Source organism: Columba livia, chromosome 1, assembly GCF_036013475.1.
Source record: "Columba livia isolate bColLiv1 breed racing homer chromosome 1, bColLiv1.pat.W.v2, whole genome shotgun sequence".
Classification (NCBI taxonomy): domain Eukaryota; kingdom Metazoa; phylum Chordata; class Aves; order Columbiformes; family Columbidae; genus Columba; species Columba livia.
In genome coordinates, this window is record NC_088602.1 from 96,365,075 (window position 1) to 96,387,714 (window position 22,640).

Consider the following 22,640-nt stretch of genomic DNA (forward strand, 5'->3'; position numbering starts at 1 on the left):
CTCAGGCTCCTGCTGCCCACACGAGTGATAGTGCTTCTCACAGGGCTATTTGTTGAAGAAATTTTATCTGCATAACCTAAAATAGTACTACACTCGCAGAGATATTGGAGAGTGTGTGCCTTTCAGTGATCAAACTAGGTTTGTCACCACAACACCAAGATTTACAGTGCAGCACTTAGAATGTAAGATTTCAACCTGCTTTCCTTGGATGTTGAAGGCCCTCAGAAAATTGGATGAGCCAGATCTATTTTTTGCTTTTTAATTTAATGTTCAGTTCTTGTATTCACACTTACAGACTTACACGAGTCTTGACAGTGAGGCAGCCTCTACCAGCAGAGCTGTGTGGCATCCCCGCCTCTGCGCAGTGATTGCTTCCTGGCGAAGGATGTGTTAGCTTGTTAAAAGCATGTCACCTCTCAGAAAACACTTCTGCTTTCTCAGACACCAAACTTAGGCATTTGTTTTTATGCTTAGGTCTGTGTCTTTACAGAAATTGCCTTCTTTATTTGTACATCTCAAGTGAAAAAAAAGAACTTCACATTGGCCAAAGGAGAGTTTATCTATGTGATATTTTTCAGCCTGTTCAGGAAAAGTGCCTTTTGAACACATGTCACATCTGGTTCATCCAAACTTATCAGCTTTGTCTCAGTTTCTGGACTTAAACATCATGACAGGAACAGCTGATGAATGGCAAAGGAGGTTTTGGGGTTTTTTTATATGCTGGACATTTCCTGTGAAGTTATACGCTGGATTCATTTCCTGAGAGTCTATTACATATTGATGTGAGTTTGCTCCACAGTCTATGCATACAAGCGGGTTGTATTTCTGAGGGGTACTACGGCTGTAATGCAATTCTATGTCAAACCAACCCTTTCAACCAGTGATCTGAGTCCACAAGTTAGAAAATGCTTCATCAATCCCACCTCTCTTTGAATAATACACAATGCTCATGTCTGTATAAAACTCTTCCCATAGAAAATGTCCTAAAACCTTGTATATCTTCACTTGTGTTAACACAAAGAAACATGTTAATATTATGATTATATTTATTTTTTTTTAAACCTCTGGCATGCATGTTAGTGGCATACACTGGGGAAGGAAGATCCAGCTTTACGGAGAGACTCTTTTGTATTCTGCCTATATCTAAAACACCACAGCAAGGGGCATAACAGAAATCAGAAAGAAAGATTTGCAGCTCTGTGAGCCTTGGTTAAGTCTACCCTTAAGTGCTTGCCATTGACCTGGGGGTGGGGGCAATGTGGCTTCTTGTTCGTAAGAGTTCACTAGCTCTCTACATTTTACATTGGACTTCTTTCTAATATAGAGGCAGACCACGATGGGTATTTATTGTACAGTTTTTTGTTTGGTTTGGTTTTGGTTTGGTTTGTTTTTGGTTTTGTTTGTTTGGTTGGTTGTTTTTTTTTTTTTTTTTTTTTTTTTATGTAAATAGAAGGAGTTAAAAATCAATTTTCAGGGGTGTTTTCAGAAATATGAAATAACAGCTCTGTGAGCTCAGGAAGCAGTGTCCTTATCTCCAGACTGCTGATAATACTAAAACATGAACCATGTTGAGGCTGTGAAAATGTTATAACAGTGAACATTAAAACTCTGGTTCTGTCTAGTTGAAATTTACCATTTCATTCCAGTTTTTGTGTCAGCTTTGCAATAATGCTTCTGTCTTCTTTCCAACAACATGCCATTTCTGGAAGTGCTTTTTCCATTGCACTGCAGTTTCTTTAGCCAAGGTGAAAGATAGTGATTCAATGTCCTCTAAGATCAAAGTTAGTATCCACAGAAGAACATGGAGGTTGACAGTTCATACAGGTTTCCTGTTCTTTCTCAATTTTGACCTAATACGTTGCAGTGAGAAAAGAGTTTCAATTCCACTGATGCTTTCTTGCATCAGTAATGGGTGACAGTGGTGATGCAGATACTGATTCAGAAGCATACAGACTGCATCCAAAACCACATTTCAAGAAAATCAGCAGCCCTTGATCAGATGATAAGATCAATTTTGGCTGATATTCAAAAACTCTGGCGATACTATCCAGTATTCAGCCTACCTAGTCCCTGGCAGTCAGTTCTAAAATTGATGACTTTCATCCCAGGATTTAAGAAAGGGCAAGTACAAAATGATTGGACACCTTCCAACTTAGCAACATGAGGCTGTTATATTAAAATGGCTTGTAAAGCAGGAAACCACAGCAGCACTTCAGATATTTTGTCCCTTGCCTGGCTGGCATCGGTTCATCCACACCACTGATGTCACCAATAGGCACAAAGAGTGTGGGATCTTCACTGTCCTGTCTGCAGAGAAAGGGAGGGAAAACAGGGAAGGTGACTGAGCATTGGTGGACTGTACTACATGGTGTGAGCTGGGGAGTACTCAATGGCTGTTGCACTGCATGATACATCACAGGTAGAGCAATGGGTTTGGCTCTATGGTCTATTGAAGGCGGTAAAGAAGCTCCTCTTCCTTTAAGCTTGTTCTGTAATCTCAGAATTTTTCAGTAAAGTTAAAACCTGTGTGTTGTTCATTTCAGAGCTATTTACCATAAGGAAACACCTAAGAATTCAATTTTTAGGGACTTTGTTCACAGCCACATTATAAAAGATTTGGATCCAGAGATTTTTTCTATTATAAGAAGTTAACCATACTTGCCAAATGCTTGCCAAAATCACCAGCTGCTTGCTTCCTGCTTGCTTTATGGCTTCAATGAAAGATGTTGCTGCCTTTGCAACAGAGCATGGACCTTATATATGAGTACTTTCAGGAAAAAAAGTATTTTGAAGTCGGTTCTTGGAAGGTAAGTGCTAAAGCAATAGCTTGCAACCTGATCTGAAGTTTCTTTAGTCTTTTGCTCATTGTGCCTGCAAAACTTTATCATGATAGCATCCTGGGTTATCAGTCTCAGCACTTTTTCTACATGTGGAATTTGTAGCTGACAGTTGATGCGCATGCCCATCATCCAGCATCCAGCTGCCTCTTCCACACAAAATAGCCTGATTATGCAACAGTTTTCATTAAATACTGGTTCCAAAAAGGAATGGTTAAAAGTAGTGTATGAAGGTACAAAGCCCAGAGCAGGTGTCCAGAAGAGTGTGGTGGGTCCTTCTGTGGGACTGGAGCATGATGCGGGTTTTCAGAAGCCCAGCGCACTGCTGCTGTCCTCAGGTCTGCAGTTCTTCTCTCTGAGAAGAAAAATCAGATGTGCATCTATTCAAATACTCATGTTGCCACCTATTGAACTCTGAAAGGGAATGACATTTTTTCCATGCTGTACTAGGGTCACCAAAGGAACCAGGGGGCTGCTGGAGCCAGTTCCGCAGCTGAAGTTCTTCAGAAAAACACACGTGCTCCAATTCCCATTGCGTGCACTGTGAGCCTGAGCAAATGCCATCAGCTTGTCTCACCACTTTAGTTCACTGGTTCTCAGCTTATGCAAAGCTGAAGAACAGAAGGCTCATAAAGAACTATGGTTACAGGGCGTGGAGGAATATATTAGTAATAATGCTAGATACTGCATGCATGGGATACATGCATGCGGCGAGCTAAGTAGCCTTTGAAAGGGTTTATTTTATTTCCTCTTAGTTGTTCCATTACCTTTTTTTTTTTTTTCTGGGATGGGAACCTTTCATATCTATTAGATTTAAAAGTTGAGGCACAATATTTCTCAGACAGTAGGTCACTGGTACTCCCCTTAGTGCTATAAACTTTTTTCTTTCTCCCTAATGGGAGAGCTGTTCAAAATGGAGGCAGCAGAAATTCTGTTCAATGTGTTGGAGAAACATCTTGCTAAATGACATCAACTAATTTCCACCATAGTGGAAAGCAAGTGCTTTGCACTCACAGGAGAGAGCCTTTAGCAAAATGTTTGTGTCCTCCCAAAAATCTGAGCAACAGAAGTGCTTTATTCATGTTTCAAAACTGGAAATGGAAGATCAGAAAACACAAATGCCTCTTCTTTGATCATGGCTTGCATTAGATTATTGGCCCTGATGGCTGAGCTCCTATAAAGCTAATTTCCAGAAAGAAAGCCTCTAAGGGCATGCTGATGGCGAAATTCCTTATGTTGCAATTTTGCATCTCTTAGATCAAAATGGATCTTTTTCCTAACTCATTTGCTAAGCCTTAGCTATGAGAGTTAATTTTGTTTGAAGAAACTTCTGGAAAGACCAAACAAACCCCAGTCCATGGTGAGCAATGGCAGGTAAGAGCAGATCAGCACCATTATGCCAGGTGCAAGCCATTACCTTGGTTCCATTTTTGAAGGCACACTAGCTCTATTTTCTTTCCATTTGTTTCAGAGTCCATTAAAGAGTGTCCATGTTACTGTGCTGTAGTTGAAAATCCTTTCTAAGAGGATAAATTGATTAATTAATGTTTCCCTGTGAAAAATTATAACATCTTAGCATTTAGCTAAACAAAGATTTAGCTGTACTTTTTTTCCCCTTTGATCACTTCTTTATAATAGAAATCTATGCTGTCATTGGATATGAACTCTTCATCTGAAATGTCTGGGCTTCTTAATCTACAAATGAATCACAATGATGTATATATTTGGGGGGAAGAAAAAAAAAAAAAGTAATATTAGAGGTCTTCAAAATTCCGGGGTGCATTAGGAAAAGTGTTACCAGCAGGTCAAGGGAGGTTATCCCCCTGTACTCTGCTCTGGTGATGCCACATCTGGAGCACTACGCCCAGTTCTGGGCTCTCCAGTTTAAGTAGGACAAGAATTACTGGAAGGAGTCCAACAGTGGCGTACGAAGATGATTAGGGGTCTAGAGCATCTTTCTTATCAGGAAAGACTGAGAGAGCTGGGTCTGTTCAGCCTGGAGAAGAGAAGGCTGAGAGGGGATCTTATCAATGTTTATAAATATTTCAAGGGTGGGTGTCAAGAGGATGAGACCAGACTCCTTTCAGTGGTGCCCAGTGACAGGATGAGGAGCAACAGGCACAGACTGAAGCACAGAAGTTCCACCCAAACATGAGGAGAAACTTCTTTACTTTGAGGGCACCAGAGCACTGGAACAGGCTGCCCAGCGAGGCTGTGGAGTCTCCTTCTCTGGAGACATTCAAAACCCATCTGGACACGTTTCTGTGTGATCTGCTCTGGGTGAACCTTCTTTAGCAGGTGGGTTGGACTAGATGATCTCCAGACATCCCTTCCAACCCCAACCATTCTGTGGTTCTATGATTTGGAAATGTTATTCTTTCTTCTTTAGCTTTGTTGAGTGACAGATAGGCATGTGATAGCATAAATCTTCATGTGTAATATAGGTTGTGAAAACAGAATGTGTCATATAGTATACAGATGGGAGACTGAACTGAAATTACACACATAACCTTATTTCAGGCATTTCCTTGTCTGTGAATGCTTGATATTGGCACTTTGGTTTGAGGAGGAAATCTCACATATTTCACAAACGAGATGGGGGCAGGAGTGGTTTCCTCATGTGCCATCATGGTGGCACAGGCAGCTATCAGGGTTGGGGGCTGTATTGCTGGTGCTGGAATAGCATCGTTGCTATTCCTTCCTTCCTTCTTTCCTTCCTTCCTTCCTTCCCTCCCTCCCTCCCTTCCTGCAAATTGCATGCTGGAATAGCAGCCCTGGCACCACTGTCTGTGAGGACCAGGCTAGAGCAGGATGGAATGTAGACTTTGGTGCTTAGGATAGCTTTGCCATGAAGCTAAGAAAATGACAACTGAGAGCCTGTGCATAGGTGTCCACCTGTGAACTATGTCTCTGGGTTCCTACCAGGGCAGTGGAGGACAGTTCACTTGCCTTACACATGTACTATCTAGTGACACTTGAGGTGTCTTAGTGCACTTTGCTTGATATCCAGCAGTTGATCTGAAAAGTCTCAGGTCTCCCACAGATCCTCTGTCATATCTACCTGAGCCATTTCAGGGTTATCTGAGACATCCCTGTGGGGATGGTGGATACAACCTAAGGCTAGGTGCAGATCCTTGCCTTTCTGCAGGGACACCTGTGGGCCAGGCAGGACAGCCTGGGGTCTCTAAAATGGCTCTAGATGCCTCTGCTTAGGCACCAGAACCCTTTCTGGGAGTCAGCCTGAAGCACAACAACCCTTCCTCCTTCACTGGCTGAGCCCGGCATCTCTGGCACCACTGGAGGGATGCTGACAGCATAGGACCTGGTCTCTGGAGAGTGGCCCACCCTCGGGTCAGGGAAAGGTGTCTGCGGTGTCCCCCCACTTCCTTGTCACTGCAAAGCAACAACTGGAGATGGAGACACAGGGCAAAACCTGACCTCCATCTGTTCATGTATCCAGTCAAGGAAGGAGGTGGTTCGGCTGTAGACGCCCGGCTTGTTCTTTTCTGCGCAGCCCACTCCAAAGCTGGTGGTCCCCACCAACTTCCAGATACTCATATCTTCACATGCTAAAGGGCCTCCACTATCTCCCTGGAGGACAAAGAGAGAAAACAAACATTAGTGCCCCAAAAAATGAGGGGAACTGTCTGTTTGGGGAGATAGAGGAAGAAGCATAGCCCAGTAATTCAAAGTCTCCTGTTTCTGCTCTGCTCTGGATCCTCAGAAAAGGATATTTTTATTTCCCCAATTAGCAGTACAGTACAATAGAAACAATGCTGAAGCCTGCTATTAAACAACATTTAGGTGTTGAGGACTATGTCTGTCCTGCAAGGCACGGCATTGTTAGTCTGCGGTCACCATGCTGTGGTCTTGTTTTCTCACAGCTGCTTCTCTCAAAAAGCTCATAGCTATTGAGCTGAGCTAAGCCCAGGTGCCAACAAGAAGCTTATAACCCACCTCCTTCCCTGCCTGCTCCTGCACACAGTCTCACACATTGCTTTTCTGGCCCTTCCCAGACACTTTGCTAAGCAGATTCAGCTCACTGGACTCACATCTAAATACTGAAAACTAATAATTTACTTTGCTTGGGCAGTTTCCAGCCCTATAAGCAACACAGAGAGTACAACAAAAGTAAAAAAAAAAAAAAAAAAAAAAAGTAATTTGGAATAAGCCTGTCCCTTTGGCAAGTAGGGCTCATTGTGTCACATGGAGCCATGTGCTGAGTGTGCTGTCTTTGGGCAGCTCTCCCAGCCTTAGTGACATACTGGCGCTGGGTACCTTGCTGGGGAAGTTGTGCAAACAGGCACTTAAATTAAGATCTATGCACTTAATGCCTTTGCTTTGTCTTGTCCCATGCTTACTGGGGACTGAGAAAATCTAGAAACACAAAATTCTCCCCCAGCCCTTGCTCTTCATATATGACTAGCTAGGTGAGTCCACGTTAGTGTGTATGGAGATGAGACCTGGCACTAGGTGGGCACTGTCATGACTCTGACAGTGATTTTGAATCATCACCACCCTGTGTTGTAGAGGATTCTCTGATCCATTGCTACTGTGAACCCATCTCCCTCAGAGTCATTACCAGTCCTCCGAGTTACTTAAACACTTCTCCCTTTTTTCCTTCCCCTGCCTCACTCTATTTTTTCCAAAATCACACGCTTCTGCTTCTTTATCAGTATGTGCTTTGGCTGCTTTTCACTATGGGGTTTCTACACCTTGCAGGTCTCCAGAGCTGCTCACAGTGCAGTGCAGAGGCCACAGCCAGGGCAGAGAAAGGATGGCACCATGCTGTAGCACAAGCAAGAAATTAAAACAATGTCTTAAGTAAATTTGGTTTCAGAAGCAGCAGATACGGTCTACAGAAGAAACATAAGAAGGGAATTGTAGCATATGAATGCATGCAGTCAGTGATAGATATTCATGGTAAATAGAGTAAATGGCACAAAACTAAATGTTTGCCCAAGAAAAGCCTGGGAGTGCCTTCTGATAGCTTATCACTCATGTTTTTCCATTTCTGCTCTTAATGAGCACAATTGCAGTTTGGAAACTTCCATACCTGGCAGGTGTCTACCCCTCCCTTTAGGAAACCAGCACAAAGCATTGAAGAAGTTATGATCCCACCATAGACATCCCTGTGATTGCAAATTGCATTAGAAATCAGAGGAACACCTGCATAATTCATGGTGTCGGATGTATCACCTGTTAAAAAAACAAGGAAAAAAACTCTCTATCCTTGAAACTAATCTCTAATTATAAACAGAAAATATTTTAGTATATGAAGAACAGGCAAGAAAGGCTGAAAGAAATATCATTAAAACGGCAGCATCAAGTAAGGAAACTAGGTGTCTCGTCACTTACAGAATCCAGTGACTAGCAACTCTATAAAGCTGTGGATTATCACAGGATGTAATATAAAGCTGCACATCATATGTTTCTACTTCAAACTAGACAGTCAATGACAGTAATGAACTTAAAAGCTACTTGGACACTGTCTCAAATTCTAGTCTCACAATTTGTTTTGAATTTATCACCTGTTCTGTCAGTCAGCAAATCATCTGACAACATCTGATTTATTTTATAAATATCTATTTTATTTTATTCAGAGTTTGAATGGATCATTTCTACAAATGAGAGTATTTGCACACTGTCTAATGTCAATTTTTATGTGGTAAACCTTGCTTTCATTTTTTTCCCACCTATTGCTATTACCTGTAGGTCAGGTAACATACTGTTCTTGTTCTCTGAACAATGGGAACATGTTAAATGAGATTAATTGGAGAATTATAAAAAACAGTGACCTAAGAATTCAAGCATTTTCACACAAAAGTGATTCAGTATGTATTATTGATTAACATGACCTGTGAGTCATGGTAAACAAAAGAAAGAATTCCCTTTTCTTTGTGCCATTATTCACAGATCCAATTTCTGCATCATCCACCCTGCCTGAAAATGCATACATGCTTTCTCTTGAAAAGTGCATGGTGGATTCTTGCATTAATGCTGTGCTTTCTGTGCATTTAGAAATAAGTCTTCTTTTCAACCCCAACTATTCCAGAAAACTGAATGCTGAACAATGGTCCAACCAAATCCTGTATTTAGTGTATATGAGATGTTTTCATGTAGTGCGAACAACACCAGACCATTTAAAATACCTCCTTCCACAGTTGCTCCCCATCCTGACACCCAGCACATTTTCCCTGCTGGGAACTGTTCACCAAAATTAGGCAGACAAATTGGCTCTATGTGACCTATTAAAAAAAAAAAAAAAAAAAAAAAAAAAGAGAGAGAGAGAGAAAATATAATTGCTTTTTAAATTAAGCAAAAATGTTGGCTTGCAGTGAACATGTTATGAACACCATCCACTCTCCACATAAATAGTCTGGCAGTTGTGCAGGTCTTTTGTCATTTGGCCAATGCCATAGGTCTGAAACAATACCCACATCAGGCCTAATTAGTTTCTAGTATAAAGCAACAGAAGGAGGTGTTGGCAGGTGAATAACCTGAAGAATGAGCAAACAAGAAATGCACCATTTATGCAGCTTATGGGCAGATCAGACCCCAGAGAAATGGCCATGGCTGACCACAGCATGACCGCATGGCACCTCCTAACAGGTTTTGTGCAGCAGCACGTACAAAGAGCCACATGTGCATATCTCTGTCCTCTTCTGAAAGGCCAAAAGATGTCTACAGTGCTCTTGGCATCCCACTTATCAGCTCATAGAGTTTCAGTGCCTCTGTGCTCCGGGGAACTCAATGCCATGCAATATAATCAGTGATGCTTGCAGGGAAACACTGTGATGTGTCAAGATGAACTGACACTGAGCACAGGGAGGGAAGATACAGGGTATTACTGGGCAACTCCTGATGGTTTGGTTCCCCCCAGTGCAATGATCCTAACTCAAAGCCTCAAGCCCCCAATGGGGAGCCTCCAAGTCCCCCAGGCTGCTGTCCTCACCCCAGGGCATAGTGGGTATCAGTCCCAGGTACAGAGCCATTACTGTTCTTGACAGCCTCCCAAACCTATTCCCAAGCAAAAGAAAACAGCACTAGCTGAGCTATAACAACAACAACAACAAATCAAGCTTAATTTCCATTCAAAGTGGCAGTTTAAATTATTTTGAGATAATTGATTTTGGAACCGACAGTCTAGATGCATCAGAGAGAGCCAGCTCCCCTTTGCAGAGAGCTCACAGTGATTAGGATGTATTGGCAGGTGATCATTTAAATTCATACAATATTATTGTACATTATTTCAGTTCACTAACTGCGTCAGCTGTAGGTAGCATCCTGCTGAGAAAATAAAAGTAGTTTTAATTTAAAAGCATCATTATATTTGAATTGCCTTTTCTTCTCTTTGCAATTTTAGCTTGATTTTCAGCTTTGGACACTGCTGGATCTCCCTATACTCACAGCAAGGACATGATAAAAATCTCCGTGACCTCCAAGTACAATGAGGTGGGGTGTTTATTTTAGATAGGAAAAATATTTAAAAAGAATAAAGTTAATGTTTGCCTATTATTAAATGCCTTCAGTAAGCCAATACTAGAATGGACTGGGAACATTTTGCAGAGCCCTGTGACCACGTTGTTGCTCTCTGTGCCTGGGTATCGAGTACAAAGGAGTTCCTGATACTGAGACCGAGGGACTTCTGCTGGGGTAGTCTGAACCGGGATCTCTGCCTTGCCCTCACAGCAGCAGACTGGCTATATCTACACTATGCATCTCTCATTGCTCTTAGAGGTGGTGGGGATCTACTCAGCTGTCCTGGGTCAGGCATAGGGCACCAACAGACATTTCCCTGTCTGTACTATAAAAGACCTTTCTCACTTTTGTCTAGTAAGGTGAGGAAGTCAAGTGAAAGCTAACAGAAAGAATTACCATTGAGAGGAAGTGTTGCTGACAGTTTCATCAGTGCTATATCATTTCCCATTGTCTTGGGTTTATAATTTCGATGGTATATAATTTTTTCCACTGAATATGGGTGAACCTGGATGTCTTGCTGAGTCACAAAACCAACCTGCACACTCCATGAGCTCGGCAAGTACAGGCTGAAACGAAGAGGTAAGAGAGAGTGAAAAACCTTCAAGAAAACCTTCAGATTTTCTAATTGTCTCCCGGGTTTACAAACCATGTAAAACTCTACAGGCAATTATCTACAGTCAGCTCTATTTGCTTACTTATCTAGTAATATTGGCTATGTTTTGTGTCTAGTTTCCAAAAATACAGAAAGGGTGACTAATCTTAGTAACACACTGGGTCATTAGTATATTATCTGTGCAGCTTTCTACAAACATATGAGAGTTTTGCATTGGCCTACATATCTGTCCTCCTACGTGACCCACAGCAGTCAATGCTACCGCCTGACATGTCTACGCTCAGCCATCAGCTCAGCGGCACTTGTGGCAAAGTCTTTCCAAGGGCGAGGCTTTCCTTCTGGAAGGATTTTCTGCCCCCAGTTGATGAGCAGCCACATCTTTCAGCCTCCAGCACACAAGCAGCTCCTCATCTCCTGGCTTCACCCTACTGGGCTAGCAGTGGGTTAGCAGGCATGCTGGGAAAAGGCTCCAGGGATGTGGGTTGTGTTGCCAGCTCCCATCCCCTTCAGCCTTTGAACATGTCACAAGCAGCCAGGTTGTAGGGGACAGAGCTAAGGACAAAAGTCCTAAAATGCTGAATTCCTAAGTAATTATTTTCATGGCAACACAGGGCTCTAAATAGGATCTGAGAGTGGGGTTTGTCTGTCCCATCTCTTCTCTCTATTGGGTATAAAAGCATCCTACAGGACTTGCTCAGAAGCAGGCATCTGTGTTGTGGGTGCATAAAAGTGGTCAGACAAATCCCATTTTAGCTGTCTAAATGACTTGGGTGAAAGTAGGCTGGAGTTTGTAAGAGGGAAAAGAGCTCTCCTGCACTGTTAGCAACAAATGAGACTGCAAAACCGAAGAACTCATAAATAAGAGAGAGGGCTACCTTTACAACTACACAAAGAAGAGGAGTCCAAATAACTGTTTAGCATCTATTTACAACTCAAAGACTACTTCAACAGCATAAAAAGGAGCACTGGATATGTTGTAATGGGCACTAAGTGCAGTACAACTCACTAACTACCACTGATTGATCCTGTCAACTTGAAAAGGATCATGGAATTTACTCTGGAGCCTCAGAGAACCAGAAGAGCCAAGTACAAATTCCTCCTGAGCTGTTAACTCACACGCAATGTACAGAAGTTGCAGATTGGGACACCTAAAGTCTAGCATTTAAGTGTTGTTTTAAGCTGATTTCCCAGGAAGATGGAAGTGTCCAGCATATTGGAAAACTAGAGCCCTTGATCTGGACCACTTCTTGGGGAGACTCTTTTTCAATAAATACTTGCACTTGTGCAAGAAGAGAAAGAGATGGCTTGAATGTTACAGAGCAATCCTATGAAATAAAGATAACCCAATCTCTCCTGCAGTTTATTTTTAAGACAAAGTACAGTGCATTGGCCTTCTTCTGCAGTGGCCCCACATCCAGACTTGCTGCAAGCGTGGTCAGTGAGACACACTGAACAAGATGATTTAGGAACTTACTCATAGACGCAGTGGGCGGCTGTGATGATCCAGCGTGGGGTGATGACAGACCCTCCGCAGAGGTGATGTCCCTGGAACTGCAGGCTGACCTGCCAGGGCCACTGCCGGGGGGAGGACGCGTTGCCCCCCACAATCCGCGGCCCGTAGCTGGCCCGTGTCCCACACACTGCCAGAAAGCAAACGTTACAGTCCGTGGAGGAAACACACTCATGGTTTTGGACACCTTCAGCCCCTCTACTCCTAGTCTTGCTGAGTCTGGGAGGTGTCCGCAGCAGGACTGTCCTCATCCCCATGGCCCACATCTCAGGCTGTGGCTGACCCAGAGGTTTCTCCTCCCCGCTCCCATCCCTGCAGCATCGTGACAAGCAGCCAGCATGGGGGCTGTGGGGCTCACATCTTCTCTCCTGCAGATGTAGTGCTCAGCTGAGCTGCAAAACCCACTGTTCTGCCCTCCTTAAATGCACAGGGCTTCAGGGGCACACACAGACAAGCTGAAGCATCTCCTCTTCCCTGGTGATTATTTTGCTGTTGTGTGGTTTTGTTTTTGTTTGTTTGGTTGGTTTTGTTTTGGTTTTGTTCTGTTTTTTACTTCTTGTAACCTGATCTGAAAACTAACTGATATGGAGAGGTATGGGATGGAAGTACAAATATTAAGACAGCATTTCCTTTCTCTTACCAAAAGGTCAAAGAGTTGGACTTACAATGTCAGTCCACAGACTCCTACATGTCTGCTTCCTACTGTGATTCTCACTGAAACGCTCCTGCTACCTGATGCTCCCAATCTGCCCTCCCAGCCTATTCTCACTTTCTGAAATTCTTTTAAATTTTATACAAGAAATACAATTTTTCTTTGTTGTGATAAATTGATGGTATAGTATTCCCTGAGTATATCGTTCCTCCCACCTCCTGCCATGCAGTGGATGAAGGACAGTTTATTATTTTATTCTCACTTTTCCTGATTCTTACCCAAACATTTTAAGATGATCACATTGCCAGAAGTGCATTCCTCTCTATGATGAAAAGACAGTGCAGTATTAGTTCCAGTCCACGGATACCGGGTTTTTTTTCTATATTGTTTAATCTTCCTATACAGCTATGTGCACATAAATATAAGTAGCTCATCTATTGAAAAAGATACAAAGCCATGTCCTAACCCAATCTACGTAGGCCATTTGGCTGAAGTACTTAAGTTAGGAGCTTAGACACCATCAGGAGCCTACAGACCATATGTTCCCCTGCTGAAGAGTGGTTTGCTTTTTTGTGAGGGGAGGCAAATCAGCAATTTTCAACATGTGATCTGTAGTCTCCTTGGATCCATAACTTGCTTCTCAGTGAAAGGTAACTAAGAAAAACAAGCAAGTGTCAGGAGGAAGAAATGGACCATAAAGGGTTCATACGCCCTCTGGGAAACATCTAGAAATCTGTAAACTGAAACAAACTGCATCACAATGGAAAAAATATAAGTGTCTGGTGTCTATCCATTTGTAGAAAAGGGGATCATGGGATAAACAGGCTTTTCAAATAGCTAATTTTAAATGCTTCATTGATTTTAATGGGCCTTGGATCAGGCTCTGAATTTGCATTGCAGCAAGACTGCTACTGAACCTTGGTTCCATGATGCATAACAACACCAACCACTTATGAAGTACTACATGCCTGAAAAAACAGGCAACAATCTCAGATGATTAGTAATTCTCCTTCTGTTGATTGCTTTCTTTCTGTCAGGATGAACAGGCTGAGGCATACCTGAGGTTTGTTGCATTGTGAAGTGATGTCACTTGATCAGCTGAAAACCAGTGGCTGAGGGATACGAAATGTCTTTGAAACTGTTTTTCAACTGCAGCCACAGGCAGGTAACCTGAACTCACGTAACTGCAAATAAACCATAAACACAACTTCCTCAGACAGCATTTCAGTAATCTATTTAAATAATTCAGTGGTTCTGCTAATGAAAACACAGTGTAGCAACCACAATAATCGGATTCTGACACTTGATAGAGTAATCCTATCCTCCCCAAGAAACATTTCCTATAGTGTGCATGTATTTTTGCCATAATCATGTGTGGAAGGCATTTAACTGGCAGTGAAAGTAAATTTTAATTCGAATATTGCAATAAAGCTCTTACTGCAACAAGTTGATACATTACCTGAAGAACTGACAGGCACATTGTCTCTTTTTTCTAGGGTTATGATTTGCAACAGGGAGGATGAATAACTTGTAATTTTTTTTTCTTGTCTTTTTTGTTGAACAATTGAGATGTATTTTATCCAACAAGAATGTGTTTAAAGACACCTTATACTGCTAACTATAATGTGCAGAAATTAGAATGACACCATTGTAAGAAATAACAGAGCATCATTGCTAGTCACAACTTCAAACTCTTTCTCAATTGTGTGAAAGTTTGTGAAACAAATGGTGCTTTGTTCAGGAATGTGATCAACTTAGTAAGAATCACCTCACCAGGATGTTCTCTATTTTTGAGGCGGACCTTAATTCTTAACAGATGTCATGACATGAACTGTATATACAGTTTTCCTACAGAGAAAGTAAAAGAAATGGAAAATGATCATAAGATTTTTACTGCCTCACTGACAGGCTGTATCACTACTAGAGAGACAAACAGGGTTCAGGCACCTCCACCCCATAGCAAAGTTTTAACCAAACTATTATGTTTAGCTGTCATCCAGGGTTTATAACAGTAATAAGCGGTTTTTGCAGTGCACAAGTATTCAGGGCTATTTCCTGCATCATCCCAAATCTCTCCAACAGTAGCATTCACAAAGGTGGATTGTTAAGTCATTTTTTTCTTTTAAAGCACAGACTAATACAAAGTTTCATTAGGAACATTAAAAACCTCATAGTTAGTTCAAAATGCCAAATAAAGTTTCTTCCATTTTGTGTTCATACCTTGAAAAACCCAGGTGTTTGCAGGTGGTATTTCCATACTCTGCTTTCCAGTCATCAGAGCAGACTGTTCGCCAGGATCCAGAAGTGAACACTTGCAGCACTGCTTTCTTACCACTCAACCTGACTTTGAGATTCAGGAGAAGAAAAGCTCAGGTGAGTTGTGAAGAAGAACCACCAGGTACACAACAGAGTCAATGCGCCTCTGTGGCATCTGCATTTCTTGGCTCACTGAGTTTTTACTACTTGTCCTTTCCATCACTAGGATCCTTTGACAGAATTTTTCTGTTTGTTTGTTTGTTTGTTATTTCCCCTCAAGGAAGGGAACTAAGGTATGCTGAGCTATAACAGCCATGAGAAAATTGTCTGTGCTCATGGGAATGGATAGGGGATTGTAGCTCTAATGCAGATGGAGAAGGCAGCCTTGCCCTCCAGTGAGCCCAAGCAAGCCTTGCTGATTGCAGTGAGCTGGAGCTGCAGATGCTTGTTGCCAAGGAGACCTACGATCAAGTTAAGTGACGAAAGGTGGTTGACACCACCTGAGCTGCTCAGCACAATCAGAAAGGTGAATGCACTTGCACCCAGCCATCCCTGGGCTGCCATGGAGTTTCCTGCCTTCTTCCCTCTGTTGAAATGGGGCTGGCATGTCTGGGCTGATGCGCAGGTAAGGGCTGGGGAGATGTGCGGGTTGGGAGCTCGTCTCCCAAGGACTCCCTCGTCACACCAGCGTGGCTCTGCTCAGCACAGGCCTTTGCTGTGGGCAGCTCTTCACACCAGCCCTGCACAGGGCTGAGCCAACCTGTGGAGCCAGCATGGCTATAAGCTGTGCTGTATCCAGCCCTGCAGTAAGTGGTGACACCAGCCAAGAGACTGATGTGGAAACACTGCAGGAGACCCAGGTACAGAGTCATCACCTATGGTCCCTTCATCATGCATGTCACCATGTCCTCTGCACCACAGCCACTGCCAGGGCGCAGAGCCACAGGGAGCAGGAAGCACATGGACCTGGGAAAGAACATGTCTACATGGTCTCCCCAGGGAGAAGGGAGGCCATGCACATGGTCACTGGTGGACAGGTGTTTCCCTCAGGTGGCCATAGGCCAGGGCTACAGCATTGTAAAGGCAGATAAGAAAAGCAAATATGTCACCCACAGTTTCTGCAGAGACCCAATGTCTCCCTGGGGAAAACATGCCAAAGGTTGACAGAATTGTGTGGGGTTAGCTGAGGTCAAAAGCTCATGGTTCCTGTCATTCCCCGTGTTGCACAGATGGAATGCTGTGCTGCCTCCTTACCGCTGGGTACAGGAGTCAGAATTACACATGTACTGATCTAAAAATCAGTTATTCTGTTTACTAATATTTCTCTCCAGTGGCTTCAAACACCAAAGTCATCTTCCATAGTACAGGACAGGGATGGACCATTTAAAATGACACTGTGATGCCTGAAACCATTACAGAGAGAAACTCAGTCACAGGGGCGTGCATTTCACACATGAAGCAGAAAACTCTGCGGTACTCAATTTGCAAAAGGCAGTGCTGATCTCTCCAGTTCCTGCGTCCCTTAAGGTACTAACAGGCTTTTGCAGTCTTCAAAACTGATACAGTGCAACTGCGTGCCAGTGAATACAGAGGGTGCTGTATATACAGACTATAATGCAGTGGTGATATACCTTGGAGGCAGAGAAAATGCCAGCAGTCAAGAAGCACCTCGACTTCTAAGGGAGAAAGATGCCTGATATGGCAGTAACAATAATCAGCAATCCTCATATTTCTCTTAAGAGCAGTTTGATTTCTCATAAACTGTAAATCAGTACCTCAGGGAGACTGATCCTCTGAAATGATGATTTAGGTAATCCATCAGTGTCTATCTTTCTTGTCTCACCCAAACTCTTTACAACATGCATTTCTTGATGATGTGCCAAATGCTACAGGAGGAGGTAGGAGGGACTTATAATCAAATTTAAATTACCACATCCGTACTCATCCTCCCCTTCTTTACAGTTGAAGACACCATTGCACCTGGCTGATTTCTGGATACACTTAAAGGATGATCGGCAGCGAAACTTCCCAATGCAGTTGTATTGGACTAAAAAGAACGAAAGAAAACAGGGTGATGAAAATACATGTGGATATTAATTTAACACTTCTGACTTCCATTATGTGGCCAGATTTCTATCTTGCTAAGCAAAAGACAACTCCTGTACTCTAGGAACTTTTGAAATTCAACCTGGAGGTTGCTACATGGTGCTGCTAAACTCATCCATTAATAATGACTTCTAGGAAGAATCGGCCTTGCTGTCTGTGCTGTCTTCCCACCTCCCTCTACCCAGTTTATGTTTCACTCCAGGGCGAGCTTCTATCTGGTGCCTCAGCCCCTCAGCAGCAAAGCAAGGAGACCCTTGCAAAATACAACCAGTGCACTCCCTTCCTGAGGGGATGCCTCAACTTGTCACAAGCTTATCCCTACTATAGGTGTGCAGGCAGTGTTCTAGCATCAAAGTATTTGGCACCTAGAACTAGGCAGGTCACACTTCCCAGTCACAGCTCAACTCATTCTACCTTTCTTTTTCCTTTGTAGAAGTTGTTTGTGATAGGGGAAAGTTCTTTATTTCTTCGAAAACAAACTTAGAGAAGTGAATTACAGGAGAAAAATATGGTGTGTGCTACCTGAAGCCTCCCCCAGTTTCTAACCTCTTAGTTCAGCACCTGAGATGAATCAGTGAAGTTTTACTAGAGAAAGGTTTCCTGGAGCTGTGGGTTGTCCAGTGTTGTAAATATTACACCAATCCTCTCATGACTGCCAGATCTATTTTATCCCTACATGTAAATAAAATTTAAAGCCATCACATCAACAAGATTTTTTTACTTCAGCAAACAAGCCACAGTAGCAGTTTAATTCCATTTTAAGTAAAAGGCTCATGAAAAATTAAGCATTTGAATGGTTAAGTGAGAACCTAATGAATAACTAATAGTACTCACCACCCAGGCCAATCGCAACTGCTAGGATTACTGCAAGGAATAAACCACAGATATATGGAAAGTATTTTAGGGAGACAAAAACATGGCACAACGAAGTTGGTTCGATATCTCCTAGAAACCAGACAGAGAGAACAGATTCTGTGAAGTTAAACCAGCTTGAGTTTGCAATGAAACAGATTTATCTATTATTAGACTAAATGGCAGGGGTAACCCCTGCATGCACTTTGGGAGCTGACCTGACCTGGATGGGTTTGGATCCCCGGCTCAGGAACTGAGAAGGCTCCAAGTGCTTTGGGGCTGGCTAGTGCTCTCAGACACCTCTTTAGCGTTTGCCACACAAGGTCCTGAATCACGCCCTTACAGAACATTTGGCCTGTCCTCAATGCAAGTGAGAATGTGAGCTCTAAATTTCTATTTTTGTGGGCTACATCACACTGTGAGCTTTACAAGTATATAAGCACTTCTGAAAATGTGAGTTGTGGAATAAAAATGTTTTGTTTGTGTAGTCAAACCTGTGTGCAGGGTACAAGTATAGTCTCTGAAGACTTCAGAAAACTCAAGTGGACTGAAAAATTCTTGCAATAGAAACAGCAATGAACAAACTAGTTTGAGTCTTTTCCCTACAACCGTTCCTATCCGTGATGCCTCCTGACTCTTGCTGGCACCAAGCCTGTGGTCCCAGTGCTCTGTCCAGTCGTAGCCCCAGCTGGATGCTGCTCTGAGCACTGTGGGACAATTGAAATACTGGGACAAGGCTGGAGGCCACATAGCTCTTCCTTGTGCACTGGGGAGCTAAGTGTCGTGCATGCTGCACTTCTCCAGAGTTGGGGTAACAGAGGCACTAAAAACAATTAAGAGGAGCACAAAGATTCAAACAGGAGCAGGGATATTGGAAAAAGACAGGACTCCAAGAAGGAGGAATGTCACTGGTCCTTTTGGACTTGGAAGGAAGGTTAGCTGAAAATGATAGAAAGCTAAATTTGTTAAAAACAGGACCTCCAAACTAGTCTTGAAAAATATGGGAAAAGGTAATCTGTCCAAAGTTTTGCTATAAATACAAGGAAAAAGGATGCATCTAAAGTCAAAATATGCATTAGAAGTAATTGCAGGACACGTTTCATGGGCTGGAGCAGTCCTGCTCACTAGCCACCTCCATGGCTGACTGCAACTTAGTGGTATTATCATCCTGGAAGACAACACCACCTTCCACTGAAAATAATGAATGGTTCACTCATTTCAAACGTATTCTGATACACAAAGGGCAAACTGTGGGAAAATAGCATACACAACTTGATCATGGGTACACACAGGAACTGGCAGAACCTTGTCTTCAATTTTAATTCATGCAGCTCTTCACTCCCTCATTCTTAGAGCCTTGAATTTGAGATTGGCAGACACAATCAGTCAAGGATGAGGAGTGTTTCCCAGTGCTTATAGACTCACAAGCAAATCCCAGCCTACACAGACTCTCTCAGCAGTAGCTGAATAACTGGTTTTGACAATGGAGTTGGTGTCTGGTACACCAAAATTCTTGGACAGCTGTAGTAGCTAATGGACCAGAAAATTAAATTGCTCTATCTTCATCCTCGATGCTCAGCCTACCTCTGTTGAAGTTAATGATTATTTTTGCCATGAAACCTATAGGAATATATTGAGCTGTATTTTATATTCAGTTTTTTAGCAGACCAATTTCGAGGTTGGTAAAATTTCAAATAAGCCATCCAAAAGTGTATCTGAAAAGCCATGGCAAATAAATATTTGCTGTGTGGCTGAAGTGTGTGAATGATCTGTCTGTGAAAAATGCTTGCGTACACAAGCTGACACAAAATGTGATCACTTGTTAATATGCCTGCAAAACTTCACAGCTGGGGGAGTGAGGCTGCATTTCTTCTTCATCTAAGTGATTGCACACTCTGACTGAGTGGACAAGCATAGTTTTGTAAGGCTAAAGACCTGCCAATTAGATAACAAGGGTCAAAAAGCTCTGCAGTATCCCTACCAGATCCATCTGCAGTGGGGTCCACTTTCACTTGTGGTATACAAAAAAATCTTTTGAAGGAAAACTGAATTTCTGGTACTGGTGGTTCATCTTCTGTCACAGAGATGATTTCAAGACTTCCAGAAGTGGTATTTGTCTCTTGTACCTAACTCAACAGGTTTAAAATACAGAAAGGAAAAAAAAAAAAGTATTACCTTTCAAAATGTTATTGTAGACTCATAGAATAGTTTAGGTTGGAAGGGACATTCAAAGGTCATTTGGTCCAGCACCCCTTTAATGAGCAGGGACATCTTCAACTAGATCAGATTGCCAGAGCCCCGTCCAGCCTGACCTGGAATGTCTCCAGGGATGGGGCATCTGCCACCTCTCTGGGCAACCTGGGCCAGTGTTTCACTGCCCTCAGTGTAAAAAAATTCTTCCTCATGTCTGGCCTGAACCTCCCCTCCTTTATTTTAAAACCATCTCCCCTTGTCCTGTCGCAACAGGCCCTGCTAAAAAGTCTGTCTCCATCTTTCATATAAACCCCTTTAAGTACCGAAAGGCTGCAATAAGGTCTCCCTGGATCCTTCTCTTCTCCAGGCTGAACAACCCCAACTCTCTCAGCCTGTTCTCACAGCAGAGCAGTTCCAGCCATCTGATCATTTTTGTGGCCTCCTCTGGCCCCTTTCCAGCAGGTCCTTGTCTTTCCTGTACTGAGAGCTCCAGAGCTGGAGGCAATCTGTTAGGTACTTGATGTTCACAAGAGGATCTCTTATAACTAATTTACCAGCAAACTACTGAAGTTAATTTTTGTTCAAATTTGTCTAAGCACCACAGCTACTTTTAATAACTCACACTGGGGGTGTGAATCCATCCCTTGCTCTTTAATTGCAATAGGAAACAAGAGAAAGACTAAAAAGCATATGACACCGGCACAGCACCCGACAGGATTCTCATGCAGGGGCTCACTGAATTTTACTCCAGAAAACCTTTGATTGCTTTCTGCACAGTAAAAACAATTAAATCAGGCAACACTAGAATTCAGGGTAAATGGATTTGAAATGCTAATTTCTGACTCTGGTTCTGCACACTGTCACTAGCAAAAGGAATCAGATTTTTGAACTCACAGTGGTGTGAAACAAATTCAGATTTGTTAAAGACAGTGGAGCTGATAAGCTGTAAAAGCAGCATGTTTGCAGAGTCAGTCCCAGAAAATGCTTACAATGACATATTTAAGACAAAGAATACATGTTTTGTCTGTGTCACTGTATCTTTAAGTCACCTGGAAAATCTTTTCACCTTTAAGCAAACAACTGCAATAAGGTTTCTACTCTTTCATTTGATAAAATTTCATGTACATGTCAATGAACATAAGTTTTATATATTTATATATAAAATTTTATATGTAATCTGCTAGCTTTAAGGAAAATAAAAGTACACTTTGCTGTGCATGACTTTTAAATATTAAAAAAGTGTCTTCTAATTGTTGCATAAGCTGTCCATCAGGAAACAAAACAGCATGGTAAAGAACATTACACGAAAGCTAAACACTGATGTATCATTTATTTAGAGGATATTGCATGCTCCCAAAGCTTCACTCACCTCTTCCTGAGAAGTCATAGTTGAAAGCAAAACTGTTTTCTTTCTTCATTATCAAAAGAAACCAAAAGGAAATTCTGAGGTTGCTAAGCCAGTCTGCTCTGGAGAGTTTTTCACTGAGCTGCCCACAGCTGCCCGTTCAGTCATCTGTTGCATACGGCATTATTATGGCAGCAGCCTGTGAAATTCAACCTGGTGAGGGGTATCGGGTAGCCCCGGATGGCATGGCTGTGGAGAGGGGAAGATAAAAATTCAGCACGCTTTTTAATTAGCCTAAGAGTGTCAGGTAATATTGAAGTATTTGCAAACCTTTCTGTAATCCCTTGGCAAAAGAGCATCACAAACTGCACAGGCTGGCGCTTGCTCATCTTTTATCAGAACTTGTGCAACTGAGGAGACTGCAGGTGGGTTGCCCAAGGCAGAAGCCCCAGGTGCTTCATCCCTTTGGCATGCAAGGCCCACAGGCTCCCCTTGCTCTTCCTTTACTTGGTTTAGCCTTTGCTGTGTGCTTGCAACAAAAAGCACACTTAAAGAGGGTTTTTGAAAGAGACACATGGTTTAGTTATGGATAACTTTTATAATTAAATATTGCCCAGTGTTTTGGAAGTGCTTTGCAAGAAGTATCTCATGTCTCTGAAGAATCAATTAATTCGTGTTTTGGGATTTAGAAAATGAAAATGTATGCTCAGCTTCATAAAATGCTCAAGAGTAGTAATATGTGGCTTATTTTTTTGCTAAGAAGAGAGATTGATAACAGAGGGGAGCATGGAGAG

General features: G+C 42.5%; 1 protein-coding gene across 1 annotated transcript; it reads right to left on the bottom strand.

Moving 5' to 3' along the window:
- Positions 1-546: 546 nt before the first annotated feature.
- On the bottom strand, positions 547-22,317 carry TMPRSS3 (transmembrane serine protease 3). The gene is made up of 13 exons (XM_005500379.3): positions 21,871-22,317; positions 20,290-20,434; positions 18,291-18,401; positions 17,281-17,397; positions 15,315-15,438; positions 14,153-14,278; positions 13,373-13,416; positions 12,407-12,572; positions 10,716-10,885; positions 8,990-9,085; positions 7,894-8,036; positions 6,276-6,428; positions 547-3,192 (listed from the first exon to the last, which is right to left on the bottom strand). The coding sequence occupies exons 1-13, from the start codon at positions 21,886-21,888 to the stop codon at positions 3,172-3,174; spliced, it is 1,434 nt and encodes a 477-aa protein (XP_005500436.1). The 5' UTR covers positions 21,889-22,317; the 3' UTR covers positions 547-3,171.
- Between the last annotated feature and the right edge of the window lie 323 nt (positions 22,318-22,640).